Source organism: Falco biarmicus, chromosome 3 (genome assembly GCF_023638135.1).
Source record: "Falco biarmicus isolate bFalBia1 chromosome 3, bFalBia1.pri, whole genome shotgun sequence".
NCBI classification, from domain to species: Eukaryota; Metazoa; Chordata; class Aves; order Falconiformes; family Falconidae; genus Falco; species Falco biarmicus.
In genome coordinates, this window is record NC_079290.1 from 26,973,938 (window position 1) to 26,999,569 (window position 25,632).

Here is a 25,632-nt window from a genome sequence, read left to right on the forward strand (position 1 = left end):
CTGTGTTACAGAAAATAACTCTCCATGGATTGTACTGTTTGTGTTAAGCTGATAGATCTGTTTTGCAAAGACAACAGCTGTCTTCACACAAGAGAGGTGCTGCAGTCAATGCCAGTAGCGTTCTGCTGGATGGTCGAGCTACTGTAAGGCTCAGTGCTGCTAACAGAGCAATAACATCCAGCATCTCCTCTTCCCTCCTCTCCAGTGTCCACAGTGTGTAGCTTGGTTATTGACAGTCCCTCAACAATATACGCCCTGGTGCTCAGTAGATCTTTCCATGAGCTAATTTACTTGCTAAATCAGCAGAAAACAGCTTCCTTTTTCTGGGTTAGTTTTCTGTTGGCTGAGTTGAACTGTCTCTCAGAAGAACCTAGTGAGGATCAGTGCAGTGCAACAAATGGGTAGGATAAAGCAGGTGGGGAGAAGGGCTAGGCTAGGCAACAACACCCCACTCTCTAACTGTTTAACAATCAGAATAAATATTTCAGGAAAAAGTAAAAGAACTTCAGCAAGCACAATTGAGACATCATGCTGTAAGCCAACTGCAGCTGAAATGTTGTCTGCTACAGCAGGGGCGTTGATTAGTATGGGCTGGGGGGACAGTGGGTGGCAGTAAGCATGGTAAAATCCAGGCTGGTTTTGGGTGCATATATGTACCACCAATGTGGTCAGCTAGTTTGAGAAATGATTTCCCAGTAGATGGATGAAGCCTCAGTTCCTACCTCACATAAAATGAGTCAGTTCTTAGTGGTTATTAATATGGGGACAGGAACAAACCTGCAATGGTGGGAGGGTGAAGTTAGCTTTTCCACATATTGTTGTATCATTCCTTTAAAGCTACCTCGCAGTGAACCTCATCAGGGCATCAGTAGCAGCAAGAGTGCAGCATCCTATTTGTTTTCCTCTGTCATAAGGGAGAAAGCTTTTGTAACAGAGAGGACTAAAGGCTAAAGCTGCAATAGAGTGAGGGAGCAATAATCATTCTTTCTAGCTCCTAGCACTCTTTCTCCATTATTGCCTCTCTGAGTGACAAATTGCAAAGCAGCGATTTTCTTTTGGAAGATTATATCATATTGTCTTTTTCTTCTCTGTAGATAAAAGCAAATGAAAATAACCCTGCTGTCCCCACTGAAGCAGTGCATTCTGGATCCAGCAATCAATCCACAATCAACTTCTCAAGAGCCAACAATGAACACCAGTAACCAATAAACATTATGCTGGGCTTGCTGCATGAAAGTTGTCATTACAAATTCTCTTTAAAAGGCATTTTGTTATAAGAACTGGAAAATTCTTTTTAGAAAATGGAGTAATAATAAATTAATAGTTACAATTATAACGTGGCAGCAGCTCTGTAGGTTCTTAAAAGTAGGTAAGTTTGGGGATGGTATTTCTTAATATTTATCTTTAGAAGGTATCAACTAACCCACAAAGTAAAAACAATGAGAAGTGACCTTTAAGCACATTTTCTACGTTATTGCTCTGTTAGGTCACAGGAGATGAATCCTAATTCTCTAATTTCATGTGTTAGGAAGATCTCTGTTGAGCTTAGCAATGTGGAGAACTCTGATAGCAGATGCTGAATTTGGATTTTTGTTTTTCTCTTCTTGTATGGGGTCAGGTACAGAAAATTGTTGATGTAGGGGAACTGTCACAATTTTAGATCTGCTGCTACATCTCCCTGTCTCTATCTTTAAAGGAGTTTATACGTTTTGTCCCTGCCAGCTGCTCAGTCAGGCATTTTTTTAGTGTGTTTGAGTGTTTCCTTTGCTACACCCTAGGCAAAGCTTTGATAACCATACTGATGAACTCACCTGCAATACTCCTTTGTGTTCTGGCTTTATAGAGAGACACACACTCGTAATTTGAAGGTTTAGGAAGTGGGATCACCAGGGCAAGAGCATAATACATTTATTTAAAGAAAAACTTTTTTTACTGAAGATGTGAGTTTTTTCCTGATGTGACTAATAGTTTGGTTTTGTAGGACAGGATTCCTAATTTAAGGAAAAAGCACCTCATTTACTCAATTTATCTGATTTCCCATCTAAGAGGTAATTGTATTCTTAGAGGCATGATTCTGTTACCATGTCTAGGCAGGTTTTGTGTCAAAAACCTAGAATGTTGTTTGAAGTCGCATAAACCTAGAATGTTGTTTGAAGTTGCAATTCCATACATGATAGCGCTTCTTTTTAAGCAGCTGTCACTGGGGAATATTTAAAGAGAGAAATAAGGCCAACACAGACACACCTGTACAGTGAGTTTGTTGTCCTATGTATAGAAACAGTATAACCCATACTTCTGTGTAACCCATGGGTCAAATAGGCACAGAAAGACTCATATTTTAAGACAGACACAGAAAGCATATGATAATTACTGTTATTTAAAATTTTATAGTGGAAAGCAGACTTGTAGTTCCTGCTATATTCATAGGCATACAGTGATGTATGAGCTTGTATGAGAAACAAACTCCTATTAGGTCAGTAGTTCTTGTGTCTCTAAATAGCAAAAGAGAATTATCTTTGTAAAATGATGGAGGATAATCGTGGGAATGTTCAGAAAAGAGCTAGCATGAGTTCCCATTTCTCAGGTTTTCTTTGGAGTGGCAGAACAGCAGAACCAGGCATCCAGCACTATTACAAGGGCTATTACAAGGGAATGGGGTTCACTGTTCAGTGTAGACTTCTATACTGCAATTGTCTGCATCTGAGTTTGTTGTCTAGTCTCCCTCTGTAATCAACAGAGAAAAGGGTGCTTTTGAAACTTTATTCATCTCTGCTTCAAGATCTGAAACAGGCTAGATGAACCTGTCCAGTGTTGTTCATCTTTGGCATGAGATGAGTGGTTTTCTTGCAATGCCAGGTTGTCTCCATTAACTACAAAGAGACTGTGTGTGACTATGGTGCAGATGTCTGCTCTGCAGCCACCTTCCACCTAGCCCATCTCTGCCTCTCAGAATTAGAAATTTCTGGTGTGAAGGAAGCCTGTCTTTTCTTATGTTTTGTCTCATCAAGAGTGCATGTCCATTCTTTTTAATTCATTTTTTGCTACCTTCAAAGAAGAACAGAATTTTGGGAAAAGCAGGGGAAATAGCATGGGAGAGAAAGGATCAGCTACTTTTAACAGTAACTTATATTTGTGTGGAGTCTTCCATGCAAGGCTTCAGGTTTTAACAATTATTAAAGCCGTGCAATTGCATCAGGTACCTGTGAGACAAGCTAATATAATTAGAATAAGTTTACGGTTGTGAGAACTATGGATGCTCAAAGCTCTAAATTCACTCAAGTGATTGAGTATATGTCATTGCTTTATGTTTAACATTCAGTATTGCTTAAGTGAGTTACTCAAGGCTAAAATGACTCAATTATGACAGAAATGAAACCCAGAAGTAGAAGCTGCCAGTCCTTTGGATACTGTGGATATGCCCAAGACTTTCAAATGTCCTTTGGGCTCTTGGGACACCTGCTGATATCAAAGTGATACAAAGGACTGCAGATTATGAAAGCCCAAAGGAGCAAAGTTAGTGATTTTTCTCAAAACAGGTGTTTTCACAGTGTGATAACAGCAAGTAGGTTTATGAGTTATATAAACACCCATTTTGTAAACTGAGCTCTCCAAACCATGGAAGTGTGTTGTCTGTTGATAAATGTATAATCTCTTTAGGTTTCCTACAGATTTTTGTTAGTTTAGAAATGAGGAAGCTTTTTCCTGTACAATTAGCAAAGAGTTCCTGATCCTTGTGTTGTTATTTACGGCTCTGTACCATGGATTATTCTCCTTATAGTGGGTATCCTTTGGATTTTGTTCTTACCAAATTCCTACTTTTTAATTCCAATGACTGTTTTAACTATTGTGCAGTTCTCATGAAAAAAAAAAAATTACCTGTATATTATGAACTATGATTTACACTGAAGCATTTTCTGTATTTTTACATCCTTCAGTGCAACAAATTGTTGAACCTGTCAGGTTTGTGATATTTATGAGTATTTGTTTTGCCATGACACATGCTGGCCCTAGTACCTGAATCCTGTCTCTAGCCACAAGGTGCCAAGTAACTGCCCCTGAGAAACTGTGTGACATCAAAAGTATTTCAGCTGTGCTATTCAGGCACTACTGCTGAAGTTGAGACTGTCAGGCTCCAGAGCTCCGCAGTCCTTGTTTTTTTCCCACTTCTGAGGGGCACACTTTAATAGTGGGATCTTCTCAGGGCTATAATTTTGGAGTTTCCCAGGTCCCTATCCCAAAACCAGTAATGAGTGACAGGAAAGCCAAATACAGTAGGATGTTTTTTTCTAATAGGCACATAGTTAATTTGGGATGCAAATGGGATTATAAAACACATTTACATCAGCACAGGTCCTGAACTAGAGCACTGGAAGGAGCACTGAGTGCCCTCTCAGTCCTGCCTTCATCTTTAGACTCTCACAGGACTTTTTAATTTGTCCTAGAAAGTCATCCCAGCTATCGCTTACTCATTCTCAAAAGTTGTTGCTGGGGCTGTGCTATAACTTTTGTCCTAAGACAACAGGTACCCTACACTGGGTTGGAAAGCTGGTTTAGAGATGACTCCTGCAACCCGCACAGTTTCCTTGAGCCTTTCATGGGGAAGTAAGACAACAATCGCTTTTCCAAGATGTTTGGATCCTGTCCCATTTAGCCACGATTCCTCAAGCTTCTACAGCGCCTCCTGAGAAAAATGTTTGCTCTCTTTGATTCTTCCTTCAGTCCGTTGGTCACTCAGCTAGAGCAGACTACCTCTGTTTGAGAGGAGGCATTGCTACGTTAAACCCCTTTTTCTCTGAAGAGATACTTGCCAGTACAGAGAAGCTCACAATCTGTTTTCTCAAGGCTGAAACACAGAACAGCCTCTCCTTGCCACTTCTCTTTAGGATTTTGCTGCTTTCCTCTCTCTTATATAGAAAGGTTGAAGACTCAAACACAAAGTTAAAGTAAGGAAAAAACTCTGTTTATTTTTATCACTCTACCCAACCAGAAGGAAATCTGGGATCTTTAGTACTCCATTCACCCTGGAGATGTGGATTCCAGGTGCAGGAGCAGAGAAGGAATTTGAGAGATCTGATCCTGGCATACCTAACATTGCTTCCCTCCCCATCATTTGCTAGAGAAATCCTCTTATAGCCAGTATGTATTTATTGCCCGGTCGTCTGTTGGCTATCATTTCACTGCCTGTGAAGAGCTGATGGCTGCGGTGCAAGCACCTACACCTGCAGTGCTTCTTTCTTCAGCCTGGAATACCAGGGGATCTCTGCAGAGAGCAGCAATAGTGGGACATGTAGCTTTACTGGGCCACTGGAGGGCAGGGCTGGTATTATGTATCAGGAATGAAACGACAAGGAAGTTTGCATGCACAGCAGCACCCGTCGAGCATGTCCACGTACTTTGAAGTCTGTGCCCATAAAGTCGACAAGAACATCCTCATTTTCAGGCTTTATTTCATCATCAGCAGCGAGTGATCCTTTGATCCTTACTTTCCACTTTTGCAGTGTAAAACAGAACTAAAGGAAAGGCTTTGCCTGTTCGTTTCTTCTTTAATTGCAAGCATCTCTGCGCTATTTAAACCATGATGAAAACACAGTGAGTCATTGTGGCCATATTGACAGAGCAGGGACTGGGGTGAAAGCAGTTGTAAACCCAGCATCCTCTGACCCAGCTGCCCACACAGAATGCAGCAAGAAAACTAGCACAGCCAAAAAAAAAAAAAACAACCAAAAAAACCCACCCTGTAGCTTGGCTGTGAAGCAAGCCAAGTTCGGGGCTTTGGGGTGGTGATAAGGAGAGTTCCATAAACACGGCTGTTGAAAGGAAATGTCCTCATTTGTATTGTGCTTCAGAAGGGTCAGCAGCATTAGCATGTCTCTCTGTATTACCTTCACGAGACAATCAGGTCAGACTTTCATTAATTTTACAAACCAGATTTGATCCAATTGGGGGATTTTTCACAGTAAATCAAACAGCTTCTACACTAGTGAAGGATGTTTAAAAAGGAAGCTGTGAGCTCTGCTGTGAGCTGGGGGAAGGAAAGGGATGAATGAATCAAAAGCCAAATCCAGACTTCTCAGATTCTTGTTCTGTGTGCAGAGTGCATTTCTTACAAGCCCTAGAGAGGCAGTTAGAGACAAACCCAGTAACATGAAAGATATTAAAAATTTCCATTAAGCCAATAAATTAGTAGATAAAATTCTTAATTTCACTGTACCTGTATTTCACTTGTGCTTAGCAGAAAGAAAAAAAATACATGCTTTTATGTATGGGGAATAATGATCTATTGGAGCAGAAGAAAACATACCAAAACAGGAAAGAAGACTGAATGACAAAGACAGGGAAAAGAGCCAAAATAGAATGTAGGAAATGTGAGGAAAGAGCAGGCAAGAAGAGGAACAGAAATAATTGTGGATGGAATACTGGTTTTTTATTGTAACTTGCAGACTTTAAAAAAAAAAAAAGAACAATGTAGTCATGTGGTTGAGGGTTATGGTAAACAGAGAGGCCAAAGGAATAGCTGAACAACTTGGAGAGAAGCAGCTGAACATAAACAAACCCCCAGACTTCCCCAGCTCACAGGGCAGAAACAAATGGGAGAAAACAGAAGCCCAGTAAGGTCTGCAGAGAATGAGATGTGTATCTCTGTGTAGTGCTGGGGTAGAGACAGACCTGCCTTTTCATCCATGCAACTAAAGAGGACCACCAGGCAGCTGAAGGAATAGACCTAATATGGTAGATCAGGGTAGGAACTGTTCTACCGCTGAGATAAACCTAAATGTCTTTGAGGTACCAAAGGTGAATTTGTTTTAGAATTTAAAATAAATGCACAGAATGTGCCATTTTCCCTGGTAACCCAGATTTAGGGAGATGGGGAAGAGCAAACTTATGTCCTTTGCCTGCCATTCCACTCACCTTCAGCACACAGATGTGCATGTGTATGGTCACAGAAGCAAAGAGTGCATCAGTCCGCTCAAGTGCCTGACTCCAGTATGAGTGTAATGGCAACAATATTTGTCAGGTGGCACCCTGGTGCTGACACAGCACATTCACAAATGAACACAAGCTTTTGCTGTGTGTGTCTAATTTTTTTTCTGCAGTGCTTTGTGTAAAAGTCACCAAATCACAGAGTGGCTGAGCCTGGTGGACACATGTAGAGATATCTACTCCAGCCCTGTTGCTCTGAGCTGCTCAGAGCCATGTCTAGCTGGGTTTTGAGTATCTCTGAGGATGAAGACTCCATAACCTCTCTGGGCATCCTGTTCCAGTGCTTGATCACCCTCACAGTAAAAAATATTTTTCTTATGTTTAGGTTATATTCCCCTCAAGTTCCTGGCCTTTATATTTGGAAATGGCTTCCAAGGGAAATTGCTTCGTCAGCTTCCCACAGATTGATGCGAGGCTGATAAACCCATAGGTTCACAGATCCTCCTTCTTGACCTTCTTGAAGATGGGAGTGACATTCACGTTCTCCCTGTCCTCAGTAACCTCTCTGATCACCATAGCCTTTCAAAGATAATTGAGAGTTGCCTCACAATGACACCAGCCAGAACCTTCAGCACCCATGGGTGCCTCACATCATATTCCATGGATTTAAGTATGTCCAGTGTGTTTAAGTGCTCTGTAACCTTGCCATGCTTCACAGATCCTTCCAGACTTTCCCTCTGTTCAGAGAGGCCTGGTATAGCTAAAGATCAGTCATACCTGTAAAGACTAAGACAAAGAAGTACCTTGGGCTTTTCCATGTCTTTTGTCACTGATAGTGGGGTCAAGCATCTAGGTAAAATGTTACTAGAGCTGAATATTTTGTACAGAATTACAATTAGCTTCCCCAAAAGGATTGGCTTTTATCACTGCCATGACTCTTGCCGATTTGAGGGGGCAAGCTAAGCAACACTCAGTAAGCTGCCCAGCCACTTAGTGGTGGGAGCCCCAGCATTCAGGTATAACACTGTTCTGTAAAGCCTGCAAGGTCTCACCCACCCTACCAAAAACTAATAGCTCTCTTTCTATATTCAGTCATTCCCACTAGGCTTAATTTCTTTAAGTAAATACAAAGTACAGACATGCCATCGTCCTGAGAGTGTACTCCAGATCTCAAAATCCTAACAAATTTAGGTATCTCTCCCAACCACTGACCCCCATCTAAGTCATTTTGCTGAACCATTCCGACATGCTGCAAAGCTTTTTACTTGCTGCTTGCAGAACAGAGAGAAAAGGTATGCTGGGTGGCAACACACCATCCAACAGGAAAGGCAAGAAACTCCAAAACAACTTTCACCTCCTGATGCCAAGTGAAGCAGATAAGAGTTTTGTGATAGTGCTATCAATCAGAGCTGTCCCAGTCTTTGGGTGTTGTAATCAGTAGATCAGGGCTTCTCACCAGCCTGTCCTTTGGGGCTGAAAGTAGCACGCCCAACTCCTACCAGCAATGAACTTGTCAGAACTCAGCCAAAAATGCTCAGCTCTTGCTGACCTTTAACTCTTTCTCTTTCCTCTGCAATGACAACAAGAGTGAACAAATACATCTTCTTGTCAATAGTAGCCAGACAGCTAGTCTGTTTTGTGAAAACGAATTTAGAGCAGCCTTCATGTTACTTCTTTTTCACCAGAATGCTTCTTGCTGCTGGTCCTTGACAGTAGTACCTGGGATGTATAAATGACATTCTGCTACTACCCAGGGCTGTCCCACTCTAGCAAAAGAGGACATAGGCCACTCAGACTATTCAGCACAACCTTCGATAATGCATGGCTTTAATCTAGCACCTCATTTTCTAGAGACAGATTGTTGGCACATCAGCAACCTGAACCACCTGTGTCCATGGAGAATGAGGCATTATTTGGGAGACCCAACAAAAAAAAGACTTGGTGTTTTTCAGTGTTTCAAGTGGAAAATAACTTCTGACATTTGCTATGCAAAGATTTAAGTAAGTCTTTATTCATCCAGATAACAGATACATCAATCAATGGCTGTCCTGGGACCGTGCATGTGTTACAGAGTAACAGAACAGAGTTTGCTGTTATGTATCCTAAAGAAAGAAATTGCCTGTTGCTGAAAATCAAGAGTACACTGCCTGTTGGGTGGATTTTTAGCTCTACATTAATCTCCAGTGCCATGCCAGTCAAGCCATTCCTATGTCTTTATGCTTTTAGCATTTGTTCTTGAGTCATATGAAGGTCACATCACTGATGTTAGTTGAATACATGAAGCACTCAGTATTGGCTTAGTTTTGTTTCATTGAAGTCAATGGTGGCTTTAGCAATGTAATTGAGCCCATTTTTGCCACTTGTGCAAGCTGCCTCAGACTGCAAGATTCAAAACATCGTCAACCTCTGCTCATATGTCCCTATACCTCAAAACAAGCTTGTCTGCACCCACAGCACCTGATTCCTCTGTATTCTAGCTCTCGTGAGCATTCTGACTTCAGCACATGCTACATTACCTCTCATGATCACGGGACAATCTGCACTAGTGATATAGTCTATGGATAAGTGAAAGTGGGAGACTAAGACCAAGTGAGGAATTTCGAGTGGGAGACTAGGATTAGAAATTTATGAGAGAGAAATCAGCAAAAGTAAGTGGAGAAGTAAGGTGGGAGGGAGAGTTCACATGAGCTAGAATATTGACAGGGCATATAGAGCACTGGCCCTGCAGAAGACAGCTACAGAGGCAGGAGCAAGTATATGAAGCTAGGGTTGGGAAAGAACCAGGCTGAAGGTTTTGGGGCAGTTGAGGGCTGAGAAATAGACAGAAACACCTAGAAACATCTAAGGCCTCTAGTTAGATTCTTGGCCAGCCCAGAAGCCAATGGACAGACTCAGCTGTGTCTTCTGTCTTCAGTGCCTGGCCAATGTGAAGAAGACAAACCTGCTGCTGTCATGTGGTTATACCACAACATGTTATTATGCCCTCTGTTACCTCAGCCCAAAGAGGTTTGTGCTGTAGTCCTAAAAGCTCCAAACTGTTTGATTGCTTTTACACAGAAGAACAGACCCTCTATGGATTTCTACAGTATCAGACAACGCATACCCCAAGATGAAAAATGAGTATTAGTGCAACTCTGAGATCTCTGTGGTGGATAGCACATTATCTCTCATGGCTTCTTTTCCACACTTTTCCAAAATACTGATGATTAAATTTTGATCCCATTTTTTTTTACATTTTAAAATTGAAATTCCATTGCAAAGATGGGTGCAAAACACAGGCCCCTGCAGAGCTAGAGCATCCCAGCCTTATACAAACATTCACTTGGTGTCTTTCACACCATGTTGTCGTTTGCCACACTCCTTTCTTTCTTCCTTACTGCCTCTCTTGCCTTGAGTATTGGAAACCAAAAGTTGACCTGAAAAGAGAGAAATATGATGCCATGATCATAATATTACTAAGCTAGAAACCAGACACTGACATCCTGTATAGTAAGTATTGAAGGCTATTAAAAAGCCCAAACCAAACAATATGTGTCTGCAGCTATCTGTCTGGATTTGCCATAAATATATGCACATGTATTTGTTATTTCCATTAGTGTATATATACATATATATACAGGGCACAAGATTTTGCGGACAGAAGGTTCTGTTTCCTAATGGTATTTCCAGTTGCACTCCCACTGTATTTTAAAACAGAAATATATCACCTTCCATTTGGCAAATAACTGAACATCTTTCTCAACATTAAGAAGCAGCTTATACCCAACACTTGCTGCCTAGATTGCAGGAATACTCTTCGTGCCGGAGGTGCTTTGCATATGTTCATGAAGAATAAAGTTTCTTCTCTGTAGAGCTCTAAGTCTGAGGAGTATTTTCTTGCCAGCACATAGTAATTTGGGTGTACCTATGTCATGTCTGATGCAAGTGTGCTAAAGGACAGAACAAAACAATTATGTGATGTAGTCTCACCAACAGGCAATGTGTCCCTGGTCCCTGTGCAGGAAAGCACTGGGGAACCACTATTAGCACATAAATGAAATTAGTAAGTATTTAAGTATTTCCTGGGTCTGGTTACCACCCTGAGAAAGGGAGACTTTTTTTCCCCTAGAGCTGATGGCTTACCGTACTAGCAGACATGTTCTTCCCAGTTTTCTCTTGTAGGTTTGCTCTCTTCTTGAGTAACTTTGCATGCAAATAATGTATACGTTTCATCTCAATGTCAGGATAAAATGAAGTTGACACGAGTATTTTAAGTTGGGTCAAGAGGCCAGAGAATAATCCAAAAATTATTAAGAAGAAGATGATGACTCCAACCTGGATCCATGTCGTGGCCAGGTTAAGCTCTGGCCGAGGGACACAGTCATGCTTAAACAAAGAGATCTTGAAAGGATCTGTCTTTGCAATAAGCTTTCTCATACCAGGGAAAAGGCTGTTCTCATTCCTCTGCACAAAAAAAAGGGGGAAAAAAGAGTTATTATAGTACTGATTCCCTCCTTTCTTAATATTTCTCCCATTGGACATTCAAATTTACAAAGGACCATAAATCAGCTAGTCCATCCAGTGCCTATATATGCTATGCTCATAACAATATGGTCATTGGCTGTTTATAAATGTTTCAGGCTACATTTTCACCATTTCTCTGGGAAGACCATCCCACAGTTTGAACTATTTAGAACTTACCTTCTCAGTGGCTCTGACTGACAGACAAGTATTCAGCTAAGCTGGCTATAACGGTTTAATATATTCCCACTCCCTTGAACCTGCTCAGATCCTCTGTTGGCGGGTCCTTCCTTCAGAGTGAAATAGTGTGTCCGCCCCTTTGGTTGTGGCTCAGTACATGATCAGCAGTGCTTCCACACCCACCTAGGCAGATGCTCTGACCATGAGGTTGTAACACAAATAAAGCCACCTCTCCTTCTCTAATAGGTGTCCTTGCTTAGATGAGCTGGTATCTGCACTGCTTGCGGACTGAAATGCTGAATGAGAAGGACTAGGTTAGACATGCTGCTGGGACCAGTATTTCATACTTGCAGGCAACTTTCTGCTCTGTGAAGGAATGCTGTAGGGACACTGAATGACCCAGCCCTCTTTTCTGACTGTCAGGGGGTTATGTAGCTCTTCCTTGTGGCTCTTTAACCACCCTGCAAAGGCCAGGCACTTCTGTTAGATGGTCATTGGGAAGAACTGGGTACCCAAAGCATGATGCCCATTTTCAGCCTGTTAGCTTTTCCTTGACATTATCCTGTTCCAATCTATCTCAGTACATTTTATCCCTAAGGTGAACCAATGTGTAAGCAAGGAAAAACTGCATTAGGAACTCAGTATGAAACAAGAGTAAAAGTGCATGAAGAACATCACTGTTCATACAAGAATAAACATCTCAAGAAGTCACTGAATCTGTCCTGCTCCTGCAGCCAGCTTTCTAGACTCCCTGAGATCAGCAGCCCTGAGGCTTGTTATGACAAATCTGTTGAGATTAATTTTACGTTTTAATGTGACTAGCCTTCCTTAGGAAACTAGAAACAATCTGATGATGGAGTAATGTTATGTTTTGAGAGAGTCAACCAGCTTTCCTCAGGAGTGAACACGGCACATAAAAAGAGAAAATTCATAATACAGGACCCATGAATCAGCCAGACAGGGTCAAGCTGAGGCTCTCTGTCCACAGGTGGTGGGTCTAAGCTCATTCTTTGCCCTGACTTGCGTCACACCCAAGGCAAGCCATGATAAGGGGCTGTCCTCAAGGTATGAAGGGCAGAAACACAGGTAAACCCACACAGAGCAGTACACAGAGAATAGCTGAGGCTACACCAGGTTGCTTAGGGTTGTGTTCCGTTGGGGTTTTAGTATCTCCATGGATGGAGACTGCACAACCAATCTCAGAAACCTGTCCTAGTGTTTGACCGCCTGAAGAGTAAAAAAAAATTCTAATGTTTTAATGGAATATCCTTTAATTAGGGCCCATTGCCTCTTGTCCCTGCATTAGGCATCACTGAGAAGAGTCTGGCTCCTCTTTCTTACACCCACAGCCAATCAAGTATTTATATACACTGATGAGATCCTCCTGAACCATCGCTTCTCCAGCTCCAGCTCTCTCAGCCTCTCCTTGTATGACAAATGCTCCAGTCCTTTTGTCATCTTCTTGACCCTTAACTCACTCCAGTACATGCTTGTCTTGTACTGGGCCTCACCAGTGCTGAGCAGAAGGGAAGGATCGCCTCCCTCAGCCTGCTGGCAACACTCTGCCTAATGGAGCCCAGGATAGCTCTCTTTTGCCATAAGGGCACACTGCACGCTTTTGGTCAACTTGGTGTCCGTCAGAATTCTCAGGGCCTTTTTCTGCAAAGCCAACTCCCAGCTGGTTGGTCCCCAACACATATAGTGCATGGGGTTATTTCTCTCCAAGGACTGAAAGACATGGCATTTTCCTTTGCTGAACATTGTGAGGTTCCTCTTGGCCCAATCAAGCCTTTTCAAGTCCCTCTGAATGGCAGCACAATCCACTGGTGTTTCAGCCACTCATCCTAGTTTTATATTGTCTGCAAGCTTGAGCAGCTACAATCTGTTCCTCTGTTCAGGTCATTAATAAAGAGCTTCAACAATATAGGTTCCAGTGTCTACTCCTGGGGGGAATCAGAAGTGACTTTGTGCCACTAGTCAGAACCTTTTTGGTCCGGCGGCTCAGTCAGTTTTCAGTTCATGTCACTCCCCATTTACCTAGCCTATGCTTCATCATTTTGTCAATGATGATGTTGTGGAAAACAGCATTGGAAGCTTTAATATATGCACTATCAACACCAACTGCTCTCCCTTTGTCCAACAATCCAGTGAGCATATTATAGAAAGCTGTCAGGTTGGTCAAGCATGATTTAGCCTTTATAAATCTATGCTGAATACTCCTAATAGCTATCTTGCCCTTCACATGTGTGGAGATGGCTTTCATGATTATATTCTCCATCACCTTCCCAGGGACAAAGGTGAGGCTCACCAAACTCTGGTTCCCTGGATCCTCTTCCCTGCCCCTCTTGAAGATGGAAGAAACATTTGCTTCTTCGCAGGCCTCAGGAACCTCTCCCACATGCCATGACCTTTCAAAGACGGTCAAGAGTAGCCTCACAGTGGCATCAGTCAGCCCCCTCCGCACCTGTGGGTGCCTCCCATCAGGTCCCACGGACTTCCTTTCTTTAAGTGTTTCCTGACCTGATCCTCCTCCACCAAGACTCCAGACTTGCCCTCTGGTCTCAGAGCCTTGGGATTCCCAAAGGCCAGCCTTCCTTGTAAAGGCAGAGATGAAGGTGACCTTGACTGCTTTGGGCTTTTCCGTGTCCTTTGTCACCAGCACCCCCACTGCACTCAGCAGTGGACTCACATTTCCCCGGGTCTTTCTTTTGCTGCTGATAGACCTTGTAGAAGCCCTTTGTGCTGCCCTTCGCCTGCCTCACCTGATTCAGCTCCAGGTGGGCTTTGGCTTTCCTGTCCCCATCCCTGTACAATCAGACGGTGTCCCTGTTGCTCCTGGGCCCCTTTTTGCTGCTTCCACCTCCTCCATGCTTCTTTTTTAATGTTTGAGTTTTGTCAGGAGCTCCTTGCTCATCTGTGCTGTCCTCCTGCAGCCTTTGCTTGATTTAGTTGTGAAGGATAATTCTTGAGCTTGGAGTAGGTGATTTTTGTAATATCAACCAGCTTTCCTGGGCCCTTTATCTCTCAAGGACCATATCCCAAGGGACCAGGATCATTTCACACGCTGGTTTGGTGATGCTAGATCACAGCTGCTGTGCAGCACCATAAGAGGTGTAAAGCCCCTTAGCATGCTTAACAATATCTCCTCCACATACCTCACATGTGACTGACCAGATGGTGAAAGCCTCTCTGCTTTTGCTCTGACTTCTCCAGGATGGGTCTGGATTACTTTATACGTGCTGATTGCACAGTTACAGTGAATCCAATAGCTTTTGCACCTACCTTCTCAAAGGAAAGCTCAAGTAACAATTAGAAGTTGGCAGCCTCCATCCTCTAGGAAAAGTGGTTTTCCACTGATACAACCTGGGAACCTTTGGCTTATGTCTGCCGTACGCATACTGAATTTTTCTACTATTTGTTAAGACAAAACTGGTCAATAATTTAATTTTTATCCCATGGAAGACGTTGATATTATGATATACAATATAAAATATCATCAGCTGAACCTGCATTATTTAGCAGTGTGTCATAGAAAATGAGGCCTGGCTGAAGAAGCCAGTTCAGAGGTTCAAAATGTCACATACGGAAAAGTGAGAATGAGAGTCCCTCTCCCAAAGGTTGTATGTTCTGTTTGCTTGTAATTTCAAGTAACACACTTATTACATTGCTCACCTTAATAATCTTACTCTGTGGAACTGCTTTTGGCTAGATGAATTTTTTGGAGATGGGGAGAAATGGGAATGAATTCTCATTATTGCGAGCTCTAAGAAGAAGTAATAGAAAATGCTGAGTAAGAAAAAACTGACAGAAGAAAGAGCATGTATAACACGTTGTACTAACAATCAAGCATCCCTCTGAAATCTTCTTATCCTGAAAGTAACAAAGGGTTATATGCTTTTGGGAAATGTTTTAATCCTGATCTTGTAAGCTATCAAACTGTGCAGCTTTCCTGTGCCTGCACAGCATTACATGGGTCACACACTCCAGTGGTGAAATCTCCAACTTTAGCAACACTCACAGATGAGACCCTGATCGGCCTCTGAAGCTGGCCCTGTTTTGAACATGCAACTGGTCTAGATGGCCTCTGGATGTCCCTTCCAACCTAATTACTCTATGGTTCTTTATGCCACTGCTGCTTTTGCTGGAAGAACCTTGAGATTTCGGTAACATGTTATTATTTCATGTGCATGCAGCCATGCTTTTTTAAATGATGAGCTCCTCAGGCTGCTCAGCTAAAGAAAGGTAGGCATCTTTTATGTCAGTGTCACAGTAGCATTTGACTATAAAAGTGTGCTTCACAAATGTCAGCATTGTGAGTTCTCAATTTTAAGCTCTAGTCTTCTCCACATATATAAGTGGAGGAATGCAAATCCCTTCTTCTTCCTATAGTTACCATTCTCTAGAAATATGATGACACTTTGGAAAGTGCAGAGAACTGTCTGATTCCAACCATACGTATCTGTAAAGGCAACAGGCCTTTTTTAAACAAATGAATGATAATGCCACAAAAGAACTGATGGCTCATTGGCTCTATGTCTGCTCCTGCAGCAGCTGAAGATGAAGGGAAATTTTTCAACACTAAACTAAGAAATATACAGTACTGATAAGTACTTACTTGCTGAAAGAGGTTGAGTCGAATCTCTAGATCTGGTACTTCTTGGAGATGTTTATTCACAGAAATAATTAACCAATAAAACAAATAATCTACTGCAGCAAAAAGAAGCCAGATGCAAAAATGAATAATTATAGGGAGAAAAAAAACCTGCATTTTTTTTCTGTCCTTCCTTGTGAGGCAGAAAGATGGAATTGTCACATAATCTTTTCTTTCTTTTTTGTTAAGTGGCAGAAGACAGGGTCTTTGCTGTTGCTTTTGGTGTTCATCAAATGCAATGAACTGTTTTGTGATATAAGTATTCTTAAATCTGGCACTGTGAGAACCCACAAATTTTTTGATAAAGAGACCAGTTCCAAAAGAAGCTAGAAAAATCCCCACTATAGGCAATACTTTCTGGCCTATATAGGGAAGTATAGTCAGCATAAAAGTTATCTGGTTAGTAACTTTCTGGATTTCTTGCTTTGTGTCATTTAGCTCTTGTTTTAATGCATCATCTGAAATTGAATAAGATGGTGTGAATTCATGCCTTAGCGACACTATACTTTTAAGTAGTTCAGTGTGAAGCTTGGCCACCTCATAAATCCATTTTACTGCCTCAACATAATATTCTATCAAAGCAAATTGCTCATACTCTAAATGACAGGTTATACTGTCTGCCAGAACCTTTAGGTTATGAAAAATGTTTTGGATGTTGCCAGCCACCACAACACCTGTTCCAGCAGTAAGAAGAGCATTTCTGCCATTTTTCAGTCCACAAGAAAGAAGGAAGAGGACACTAAAGCAGCGCAAGTGCTTGAAACAGAAAAGCATGATAGAAAGCAAGATCCAAATGAATCCAGAAATCAGTAAGGGACCCAAAGGGTGTTCCAGGGAGAAGTGCATGCCAAGGAATAAAAGAAAGCTGGAGAGGAAGCCAACTGCAGAGCAAACTGCAAAAAGCTGCGCCTGATAATTCCACCCAGGCTTCCTTTTGGATATAAAAATTCCCCATGCATTCTGGGCTATTGAGACAAATGTTTGCATTCTCTTCTGGTTGTCACTGACACTGTGATGGCTCAAACTAAAAGGAAAGGAAAACAAAAATACTGTTAGTTACAGGGCCACACTAATGACAATGATGAGCTTTTAACTGGCTGGTCAATACTTCATGTTGCAAAAAATGCAGGTCTGACTCACAGGGGGGCTGAACCACCCCACGTGAAACCCTAATCTTCATCCCCAGTATCACATATTTAAACACGGAAGAGATGACTCCAAAAGGTATTCTGTATCTTTTCGAAGTATTTTTGTCCTTTTACTCTTTGTACACTCGATTTCTTATTTGCCATACAGACACAGTGGTTCATATGTACCTAAATGTGTGTGTATATGTATGAGGGATGCAAGCCTAGTGTAACACCCAGTGCTTCCCCACAGATGTTAGCTTTGCTTTACAGGGGCACCAGGAAAGGAAAAGAGAGGAGCATGGAAATTTCCCATCAGTACCTCAATGCAGGGGAATACAGCTCAACCTGCAGGGAACAGCCAGAGCAGCAGCCAGGGAGGGAGGAAGGGTTAGAGCAGGATGTGTGTGTTGCCCAGGGATGAGGAATGAAACTCTTTTTTCAGCTGGAGGTAGGTCAGCACAGTGGGAAGAAAGTGTGTCTCAGAGGCATCATTCCTTCTTTGGATATCTCCTGGGATAGCACAGCTACAAATTGGTCCGTATACACCTTTAACCCTCATTGCTTGTACTTGTCACTATCTCCTCTGCCTACCAGCATGCCCATACTGTAAATTAGAGTATTTCTGAGAAATTCAATTCAGTTTTATGGGAGAGAGTTCAGTGCTCACATCTTTCCTCCTTCCTTTGCAATATAATATCTATAATGCAATTTGTCCAAAGATGTAAGAGCAATTTATATGCATATTAGCCTTTTAATGTACTAGAACAAATAAGATACTAATTAAATAAAATAAACTGTTGCAATTTTATCTTAAATAGGGAAGAGCTGTTTGCACAAAAAATCCTGAAGATATTACTTTGTCTTTTGTTTAGCTTGAACACAGCAGGTAGTCAGGAACTAAACTATTATTTTGTACACATACTGTATTTTACTGGCATTTAACTTTATGAATTCTGCTAACATTCACTGCTCCATTTTCCCCTTCCTCTCATTGTAATTAATTATTAGTTATGCCATTATTGGCTTTGGATGCAACAGGAGCTGAGGGTGATTGGAGCAGACATCAGATCCCAGCTGGGACCTTCTTGGACTGCTGTGCTCAGTGTGCTGCTTTTCCTTGGCTTCACTTGGGTCTGATCTTTTCTAGTGCTGAGGACTATCCTGGAAGATGCTCAGGGTTTTCAATGCTCAACTGCTTCAGCAGGCATTAATGGTGGGCAATAGCTGTCAGGGTGGGCTCAGTCCCTGGCACACCACTCTGCTTGGGAAGGCTGGGAAAATTGCTTCCCTCCAGGGCCTCAGTGAAGTCAGCTGTAAACAGAGTGTAATGGCAATTAGCGGCTTCTTCACAGGAGTGAAATTAGTTAATTAATGTCGCCAAAGTATGTAGAAGTTTCCATGCGTTTGGGAAAGTGCAAGCAAAATGGGGAGGAGAGGTAGCACGCAAGCCACCAGACTCCAGCTTTGCCATGAGCATAGCTGTCCTCTGCTTAGGTGGGCAGTCTGCTTTGCCCTCTTCCTACGGAACAAGAAATTAATGAGGTATTTTTAGGAAACTTAAATACAAATGAGTTGTTCATAATTCTGGAGTCAAGCAGAACCAGATCTAACAGCCAGCAAACCCTGCCAATGAATCCTGAACTTCCTAGATTGGATCCTTAAACAGTATGTGCTGCTGCATCTTCTTTGTAGATGTAAGAAAAATTGCCCCGTACAGTGAATAGATCTGGAGTTCTCTTCTTGATTTAAGAAGCCATAAAAAATCAAATGCAAAAAAGCTAGCATTTATGTAAAATTATGCAAAAACAGCCATGTGAGAAAATAACACCTTTTGAGTTGCATTTTGCAGTGCTGATTTCACAGCTGTTATCAAGCACAGTTTCTGCATGGTTTTGTGTGTTTGTGTGTATGGGTATGGTGCGGTCCTGTTAATGTTTATAAACATTTGGTAAATGGCTGCAATACGTGACTGGGAGTTTGGCATGACTGCACCTAAGAATTAGAGAGAGTCAAGAACGAAGCCTTAGAATTAACAAAAGCCATACTTCTGGACCAGGAGGCTGGAGACTTTCACAATATAGACAGAACTTGAAAATAATCAAAAAGTCTCCTTTGCTGGGCAGATTCAAACCTTTGCATAAGATCACTGCAGTACTCGGCACATACATGGCTGTTTTGCCCCTAACCTGCATGAACCCAGAGTTTTAAGGCAGGAAAGGCATCACAAGGAGCCACTGAATTTTGGAGCCTGTGGCACAGATGCTCAGGTGTCTCTGCATGACCACTGAGGACTGAGAAGGCAGCATTCCCATTCCCCGCAGAGCCCATCTCTGAGCTCAGCCACTGCCAGGGTCAGTCAGACTCACAGCGTGCATCTCTGTGGCTTGTCTGACACCTCGGTTTTCCCCCATAAGATATCAGCAACAAACATAGATATTCAGCACACAAAGCATGCTAAACCTAAAAAAAAAATAAACGTGGAGGATGAAAGTTCTTGTATCAGCAGGCACTTAAACAGCTGTGAATGCTTGGGAAGGGAAAATAACACTCTGCTCAGAGGTAGAAATAAATCCTTGGCTTGACTAAAGAGGCTAATTCAGTGCTTAAAGAAATAGTAAACCTTGAGAGCATTCTGGAATGATTCCTCTTGAAAACATAAATCACTATAGCTCTCCTGAAGCTGTTAGGTTCTAACAAATTCTAACAGGAGTCTGACAAGAACAAAACTTTCATTTCCATTGCAGTCTGAAGCAAAGCATTTTTTCTTCTGTCCTGTAACATGACCTAATGTGGGGGCTGCTACGATTATTTATGTAGCATCAGGAAAAAAATATTCTTGGAAAGCAGTTTCTTGCTCTTTCTTGCTCTTCAGTGCCAATTTCTTTCCACCATAGTCTCTCCTGATGTATGCCACAAAGGGGAGCTGTGAACTCTTGTGCTTTAGCTCTGCCTTTGAACTTGATATTTCTGTAGGGTCCAAGGAGAACCTCTCTATGCCTTAGTTTCCCTCTCTGGGAAATACTCAGATCTGGAGTGTGATATTCATCTACCATATGGCATGCTAGCAGGAGTAATTATAACAACAAATTCTCAAAAGAAGCCTCTCCAGCAAGAAGTTTGGGCCATACTTCTTAAGGCTTGCAATGTACTGAAATGAATGCAATATAATTAAAAGATATTTTTCTGTTTTCATTTTAAAATAAAAAGAGGAAACTTTTAAAGAGTTTTTAAGATCCTGCTTGTGATATTTCAGATATTTGCCTCATTTTTTAAGTAAGTAGAGGGTAATGACATAGCTTCAAGCATCCTTAGAAAATGTCTTTCCAGCTCAGCCATGACACCTGGGCTAGAGCTATGTCATTTTTATGCAGTACCTGTTCACACCATGCATGATTTCTTCCCTGCCTGCTATGGAAATTCCTCTGTATGCATTGTCCAAGAAGATATGGCCATCTTCACTACCAGTTTGGTCCCATCCTAGTCCCTTGCTCACCCCATAACTGATGACGGCTTGCCAATTTAGACTAGACTTAGACTAAACTAGACTAGACTAGAACAGAATAGAGTGGAATAGTTCAGTTGGAATGGACCTACAACGATCATCTAGTCCAACTGCAATAGGTTGAAACTCCTTATACTTGCAGGCACTATTTCTGAAACCTTCTCTACCCAGGTTACTGCTTGATTAGAGTTGATCAGCAGGCCTACATTGGATATTGATATGGATTAGCCACCTGTGCAAACTCTTTGCCGGTTCTTAATATAATGGAAGAAGCAGATGTTGCCAGAAAATATATAGTGAGATAAAAAATGTGGATTACTGAAAAATTAGCTTTTTTAATAGAGTTGTAGATGATTTGGCGTAACATGATGAACAGAGCCAGATCTTTAAGTCTACTTTCTATTTTGACACAGACCTAACTCAGACAAAGTCTGGGGACTACAAGTCCCATTGAGTTAGAACTGTCTAGTACCACCCAGGCTTTGCGCCCTCACACAAATTCTGATGTGACTTTCCCCTGCACAGCACCGTTCCAGCTGGTCTCAGGAGGAGCACGGCAGTTCGGCAGGCCCTTCGCCCTGCACAGCGCACAGGATCCTCATACGTAAAAATAAAGTCACAATAAGAAAGGCATTAGGTTAAATGGGAAACTTGTATCCCACTGATACTAAAGCTTCAGCTATACACTGATCTTTGCCTCATAAATCCTGTTTGGATTTATACAGGAATTAAGGAAGAGAAAGCACACAATAAGAACATAAAACCAAATATTTCCTTTTTTGGCAGTTTCAGCAGCATTCTCTCCTAGCCTGGATCAGTTACGCTGAAATGTAAGAGAATGACTTCCCTTTTTTGGATACCATCAAAAAATACAGTGCTGAACTATGGTTTAGTAAAAGGCAAAAATACAGGAGGGAGCCCCATGTTATTTCCTTTGGTCAATGCAGGGCATCCAGCAAAGAAGTAAAAGCCCAATCAAAAATCCGGCAACGTTACTGTAACTATCCCCAGGGCATCATTGGTACCCCTGTCATTTCTTGTGTTCAGATTATTTGCTTTTTGCTGCAGGGAGAAGGAGAGTAAATGGTACTAAACACAATAAACACAGGCAAGGACTAAAATATCTAACCAAATATGTGCACATAGGAACTCGAAATAAATAACACTGCAATGCAAATAAACCAACAATTTATACACATGCAAAACCAAACAAAATTAAAAGTGATCGAGATATCTTTTTTTTTCATGTATTTAAAGTACAGGTCTCAGGAAATTCTGAATACAGCAAGACATAATCAGGTCTTTAGGATGCCACAAATTGGTTAAATGTCATCTAATATCAGATGTCTACAGTTCTGATGGTTGGACTAGATGATCTTTAAAGGTCCCTTCCAACTGAAACCATTCTTTTATTCTGTAATTCTGTAATGTCCACATCTGAGCTACCTGTCTTTACATCAATGAGGAGAAAAAGGCAGTTACCCAACGCCATACCTCAGACCTGTTTTAGAAGTCTGCCCTCGCATAAGATGGGTCACACCTTAACAGAGCTCTTTCTCTATCTTGACTATGAAAAGAATTCATATTACTTAGGCAGAGCTATCCAAAGCTACACGAGATGAGCTTCTCCCTATGTTTCTCCATTGCAAGCACAGGGATTTGACTGAGCTGGGCACTCAGAGAGGGACACAGAAAATGTGTCATGGGCAGCTGTAGAAAATAGCTATGGAAGGCACAAGGAACAAGAAAACAAATTTTATCACATATACTGCTATAGGCTGCGTTACATCTGGAAGCTCTGATGCAGGAGACACACACACTTATCTTTCCCTTAAAGCGCAGGCAGGAATGGAGGCAGAGTTTGGGAAACCCAGATGGTAGTTTCCTTATTGACAAAAACAGCTCCACAAGACAGAGAAGATTCCAGTATGAGGGATGGAAGGGAACATGAGAGGTTACATAGTCCTTTCTACATGTAAGATCAGTATAAATAGTTTTGGGAAAGCTTAGGAATAAATTGTTTCACGACCTTTAGGAATAGACCCTCCAATCAGTAAGGTGGCAACAAGTAACTTAAAGCAAGTCCTTTCACCTTAAAACACCTAACTCAGTTCATAATTAGTATCCATATTTCCATGGTATTAACCCTAAAGCATTACTTACAGGCCCTTCTGTAAAGCGCATGAAGGATCTTCACAGTGCTCTGTGTCTCTTGATTTTGGTGAGGAACCAAGATGGGCAACAATAAAAAATTTCACATGAGTAATTCATTTCCCCTGCCCTCCCTCAGTGAGTCAGGCACACTACAATTTTGAAATTATTCCGGGTTTGACAAAGATTTATGAGGAAGTAACTTATGCACAAGACCAAAATAGTATATAATTTGCAAGTGCCACTTCCCACCTTTTTTCTGGCAGAGTAATAGATATCAGCAAATGAGTTCTGGGCCCAGATTTCAAAGTATTAATTTTATGTTGAATAATATCTTAGGTCTAGAACATCTAAGCTATTTTGGTGCTTCCCATTGAAACTAGCAGCAATTCAGTGCCCATATACCTTTGACTTTCTAATTATTTTTACAAGTTCCTACTGAGTTTTGTGTTAGTATTTCTGTAGACAATCTCAGAATATAGCCCTTAGAATGGTACCCACCTTGAATATCCAGCAAAGGCACTCAAATTATATACAAGTCCTTGGTTAATAGAGATAATTGATGTTCAGAAGGGTAAAGTTGCTATTCAGAGGGATTTTGACAGGCTGGAGAAATGGATTGACAAGAATGTCATGAAAAAAAAAAATCAGAAAAATGCCAAGTCCTGCCCCTGGGGAGGAACAGCCCCAGGCACCAGTACAGGCTGGAGCTGACTGGTTGGGAAGCAGATTTGCTAAAAACGATCTGGATCTCTTTGTGGAAAACAAGTTGAAAATAAGCCAGCAATGTGCCCTTGCAGCAAGGGCGGCCAATGGCACCCTGAGCTGATCACCAGAGTCTTGCCCACAAGCCAGTGAAGTGATTCTTCCCCTCATCTCAGCACTGGTAAGGCCACATGTAGAGTGCTGTGTCCAGTGATGAGATCCCAGTACAACAGAGCAGCATGATCTAGCTGGACCTGCTTTGAGCAGGGAATTGAACTAGGTGGCTTCCAGAAGTCCCTTCCAGTCTAAATTAGTTTATTCTTAATCAGTCAAGACTGAGATGTCAAATCCATTTAAACTTGCCTCTGATCTCTACTGCCACAGTACCATGTACTTGTGCCATGTTCATACTCTACATTTGCTCTAGATAAGTGAATATTACACACTTATCAAAAGTAAAACATTCTACCCCAGTACTAAAAAAAATCCACAACAAAATATTATTACTGTAGTAGCTTTGAGGTCCTAAAGAAAGAGTGAAATCAGTATGTCTTCCTAGAGTTTGTCTGCATAAAGGACGGCAGAATAACTTAGGGATTTATGTTGGTGTCTAAAATACCCTACAGCTTTTGTAACTTGAAAAAGCAGATATATAAACTCTCATTTTTGCAAGACAGTAGTTTTCCTGCAGAGAAATGAAATGTTCATTTATTGGACGTGGCAAATGCATTTGCTTATTGCTCATGGTACTAACAAAAAAATGGTGAGAAGTGTTAATTTGTGTTCAAACATAAAAAGAGTTGAAAATCTGGGAGATATTTCATTATCACAGTGATATGGGAACACAAGACACAGCAGAGACTTTTAACAACCTCCGATTCATTCAGTAGCCAAGTAAGATCACACTTCCTACAACTTTCTGGAAATACGTAAAAATCTTATTTTGCTTTAACTTTGGCCCTTAAAATTTTACTTTAAATAAACTATTGGTTTCTGCAGGCACTACAGTTTGTATGCATATTTGTGTGTAGGGAAAGAAGATAATTCTGGACACCCATACTCTCCACATGGAACAGGTCACACAGATCCTACCAATTATTGAACTGATCCACTGAACCAGTCATTCCTTTCATTCAGTTGTCATTAGGGCCATCTGATAAGGGGGGCTACAGATTTACTTTAAAGGAAATCAAAGGCTGACACACTGCTTTACAAGGACAGCAGCAACAGAAAGAGTAAGAGGAGCCTTACACACAATCTGCTAAGCACCCATGATACATTTCCAATAAAATCCTCCATACACTGTCTCTTACAGATGTTTTCAGAAGTAATTTGTGATTATGGTTTTACTGTTCATGTTTAAACTTCCAGATTTTTTTCCATTTTTGGAATAAAATGTATCCATTGCTTTTCTCAGAAGTGTCAAAGGTAGTTAGGACCTTTGCAGAGGTGCTACCTACTACACCTAAGGACTTGTAAATTGGATATTGACTCTCATTTAGACTCCGAGATCCAGGGCTGTACACCAGGCTCAGCTCTGTCCTTGGTCTCTTTGCAGAGTCCAGCCCAATCATCAACTACTTAAGTGATGGCATGTGCACAATCTATTTGCCCTTGGTTGAAATGTCCCTGCATGTAATTTTCCAGACAGCTGGTTCTCCAGCAGGTACTGATAGCACTGAAGTAGCAGGTCTCAATGGCTCACTGTAAGACCAGGTTTCTCCTCCACAGAGCAGCCATACCGTCGCTGTTTCAAAAGCAGCTACTGAACAAGTCCCAAAAGCTGGCAGGCAGCAAGATGAACATAGCACAACGTTCATAGCACCTAAATTATGCATAACGTAAGGGTATAATTAGATACAGTGGACCATCTGTAACTGGAGCAAGTCTCT

The 25,632-nt window shown here is 41.6% G+C and overlaps 2 protein-coding genes across 3 annotated transcripts in view; one reads left to right on the top strand and one right to left on the bottom strand.

The window, feature by feature from the left end:
• DPYS (dihydropyrimidinase) overlaps nt 1–3,957 on the top strand; it is a 35,337-nt gene extending 31,380 nt beyond the window's left edge. Inside the window, exon 10 of the mRNA XM_056331597.1 lies at nt 1,095–3,957. The gene's annotated coding sequence lies outside the window, so the exon portion shown is untranslated. The remainder of the gene's footprint in view (nt 1–1,094) is intronic.
• A 1,472-nt stretch (nt 3,958–5,429) lies between these two features.
• DCSTAMP (dendrocyte expressed seven transmembrane protein) lies at nt 5,430–24,691 on the bottom strand. 2 transcript variants are annotated; one of them, XM_056331598.1, is made up of 4 exons: nt 23,048–24,691; nt 16,217–17,276; nt 11,044–11,364; nt 5,430–10,337 (listed from the first exon to the last, which is right to left on the bottom strand). In XM_056331598.1, exons 2-4 carry the CDS (start codon nt 17,237–17,239, stop codon nt 10,254–10,256), a joined length of 1,428 nt encoding a protein of 475 aa, XP_056187573.1. In that variant the 5' UTR covers nt 17,240–17,276; nt 23,048–24,691; the 3' UTR covers nt 5,430–10,253. The 2 variants fall into 2 exon arrangements, with proteins under 2 accessions (XP_056187573.1, XP_056187574.1); XM_056331599.1 differs by lacking the exon at nt 23,048–24,691 and having other exon boundaries at nt 16,217–23,041.
• Between the last annotated feature and the right edge of the window lie 941 nt (nt 24,692–25,632).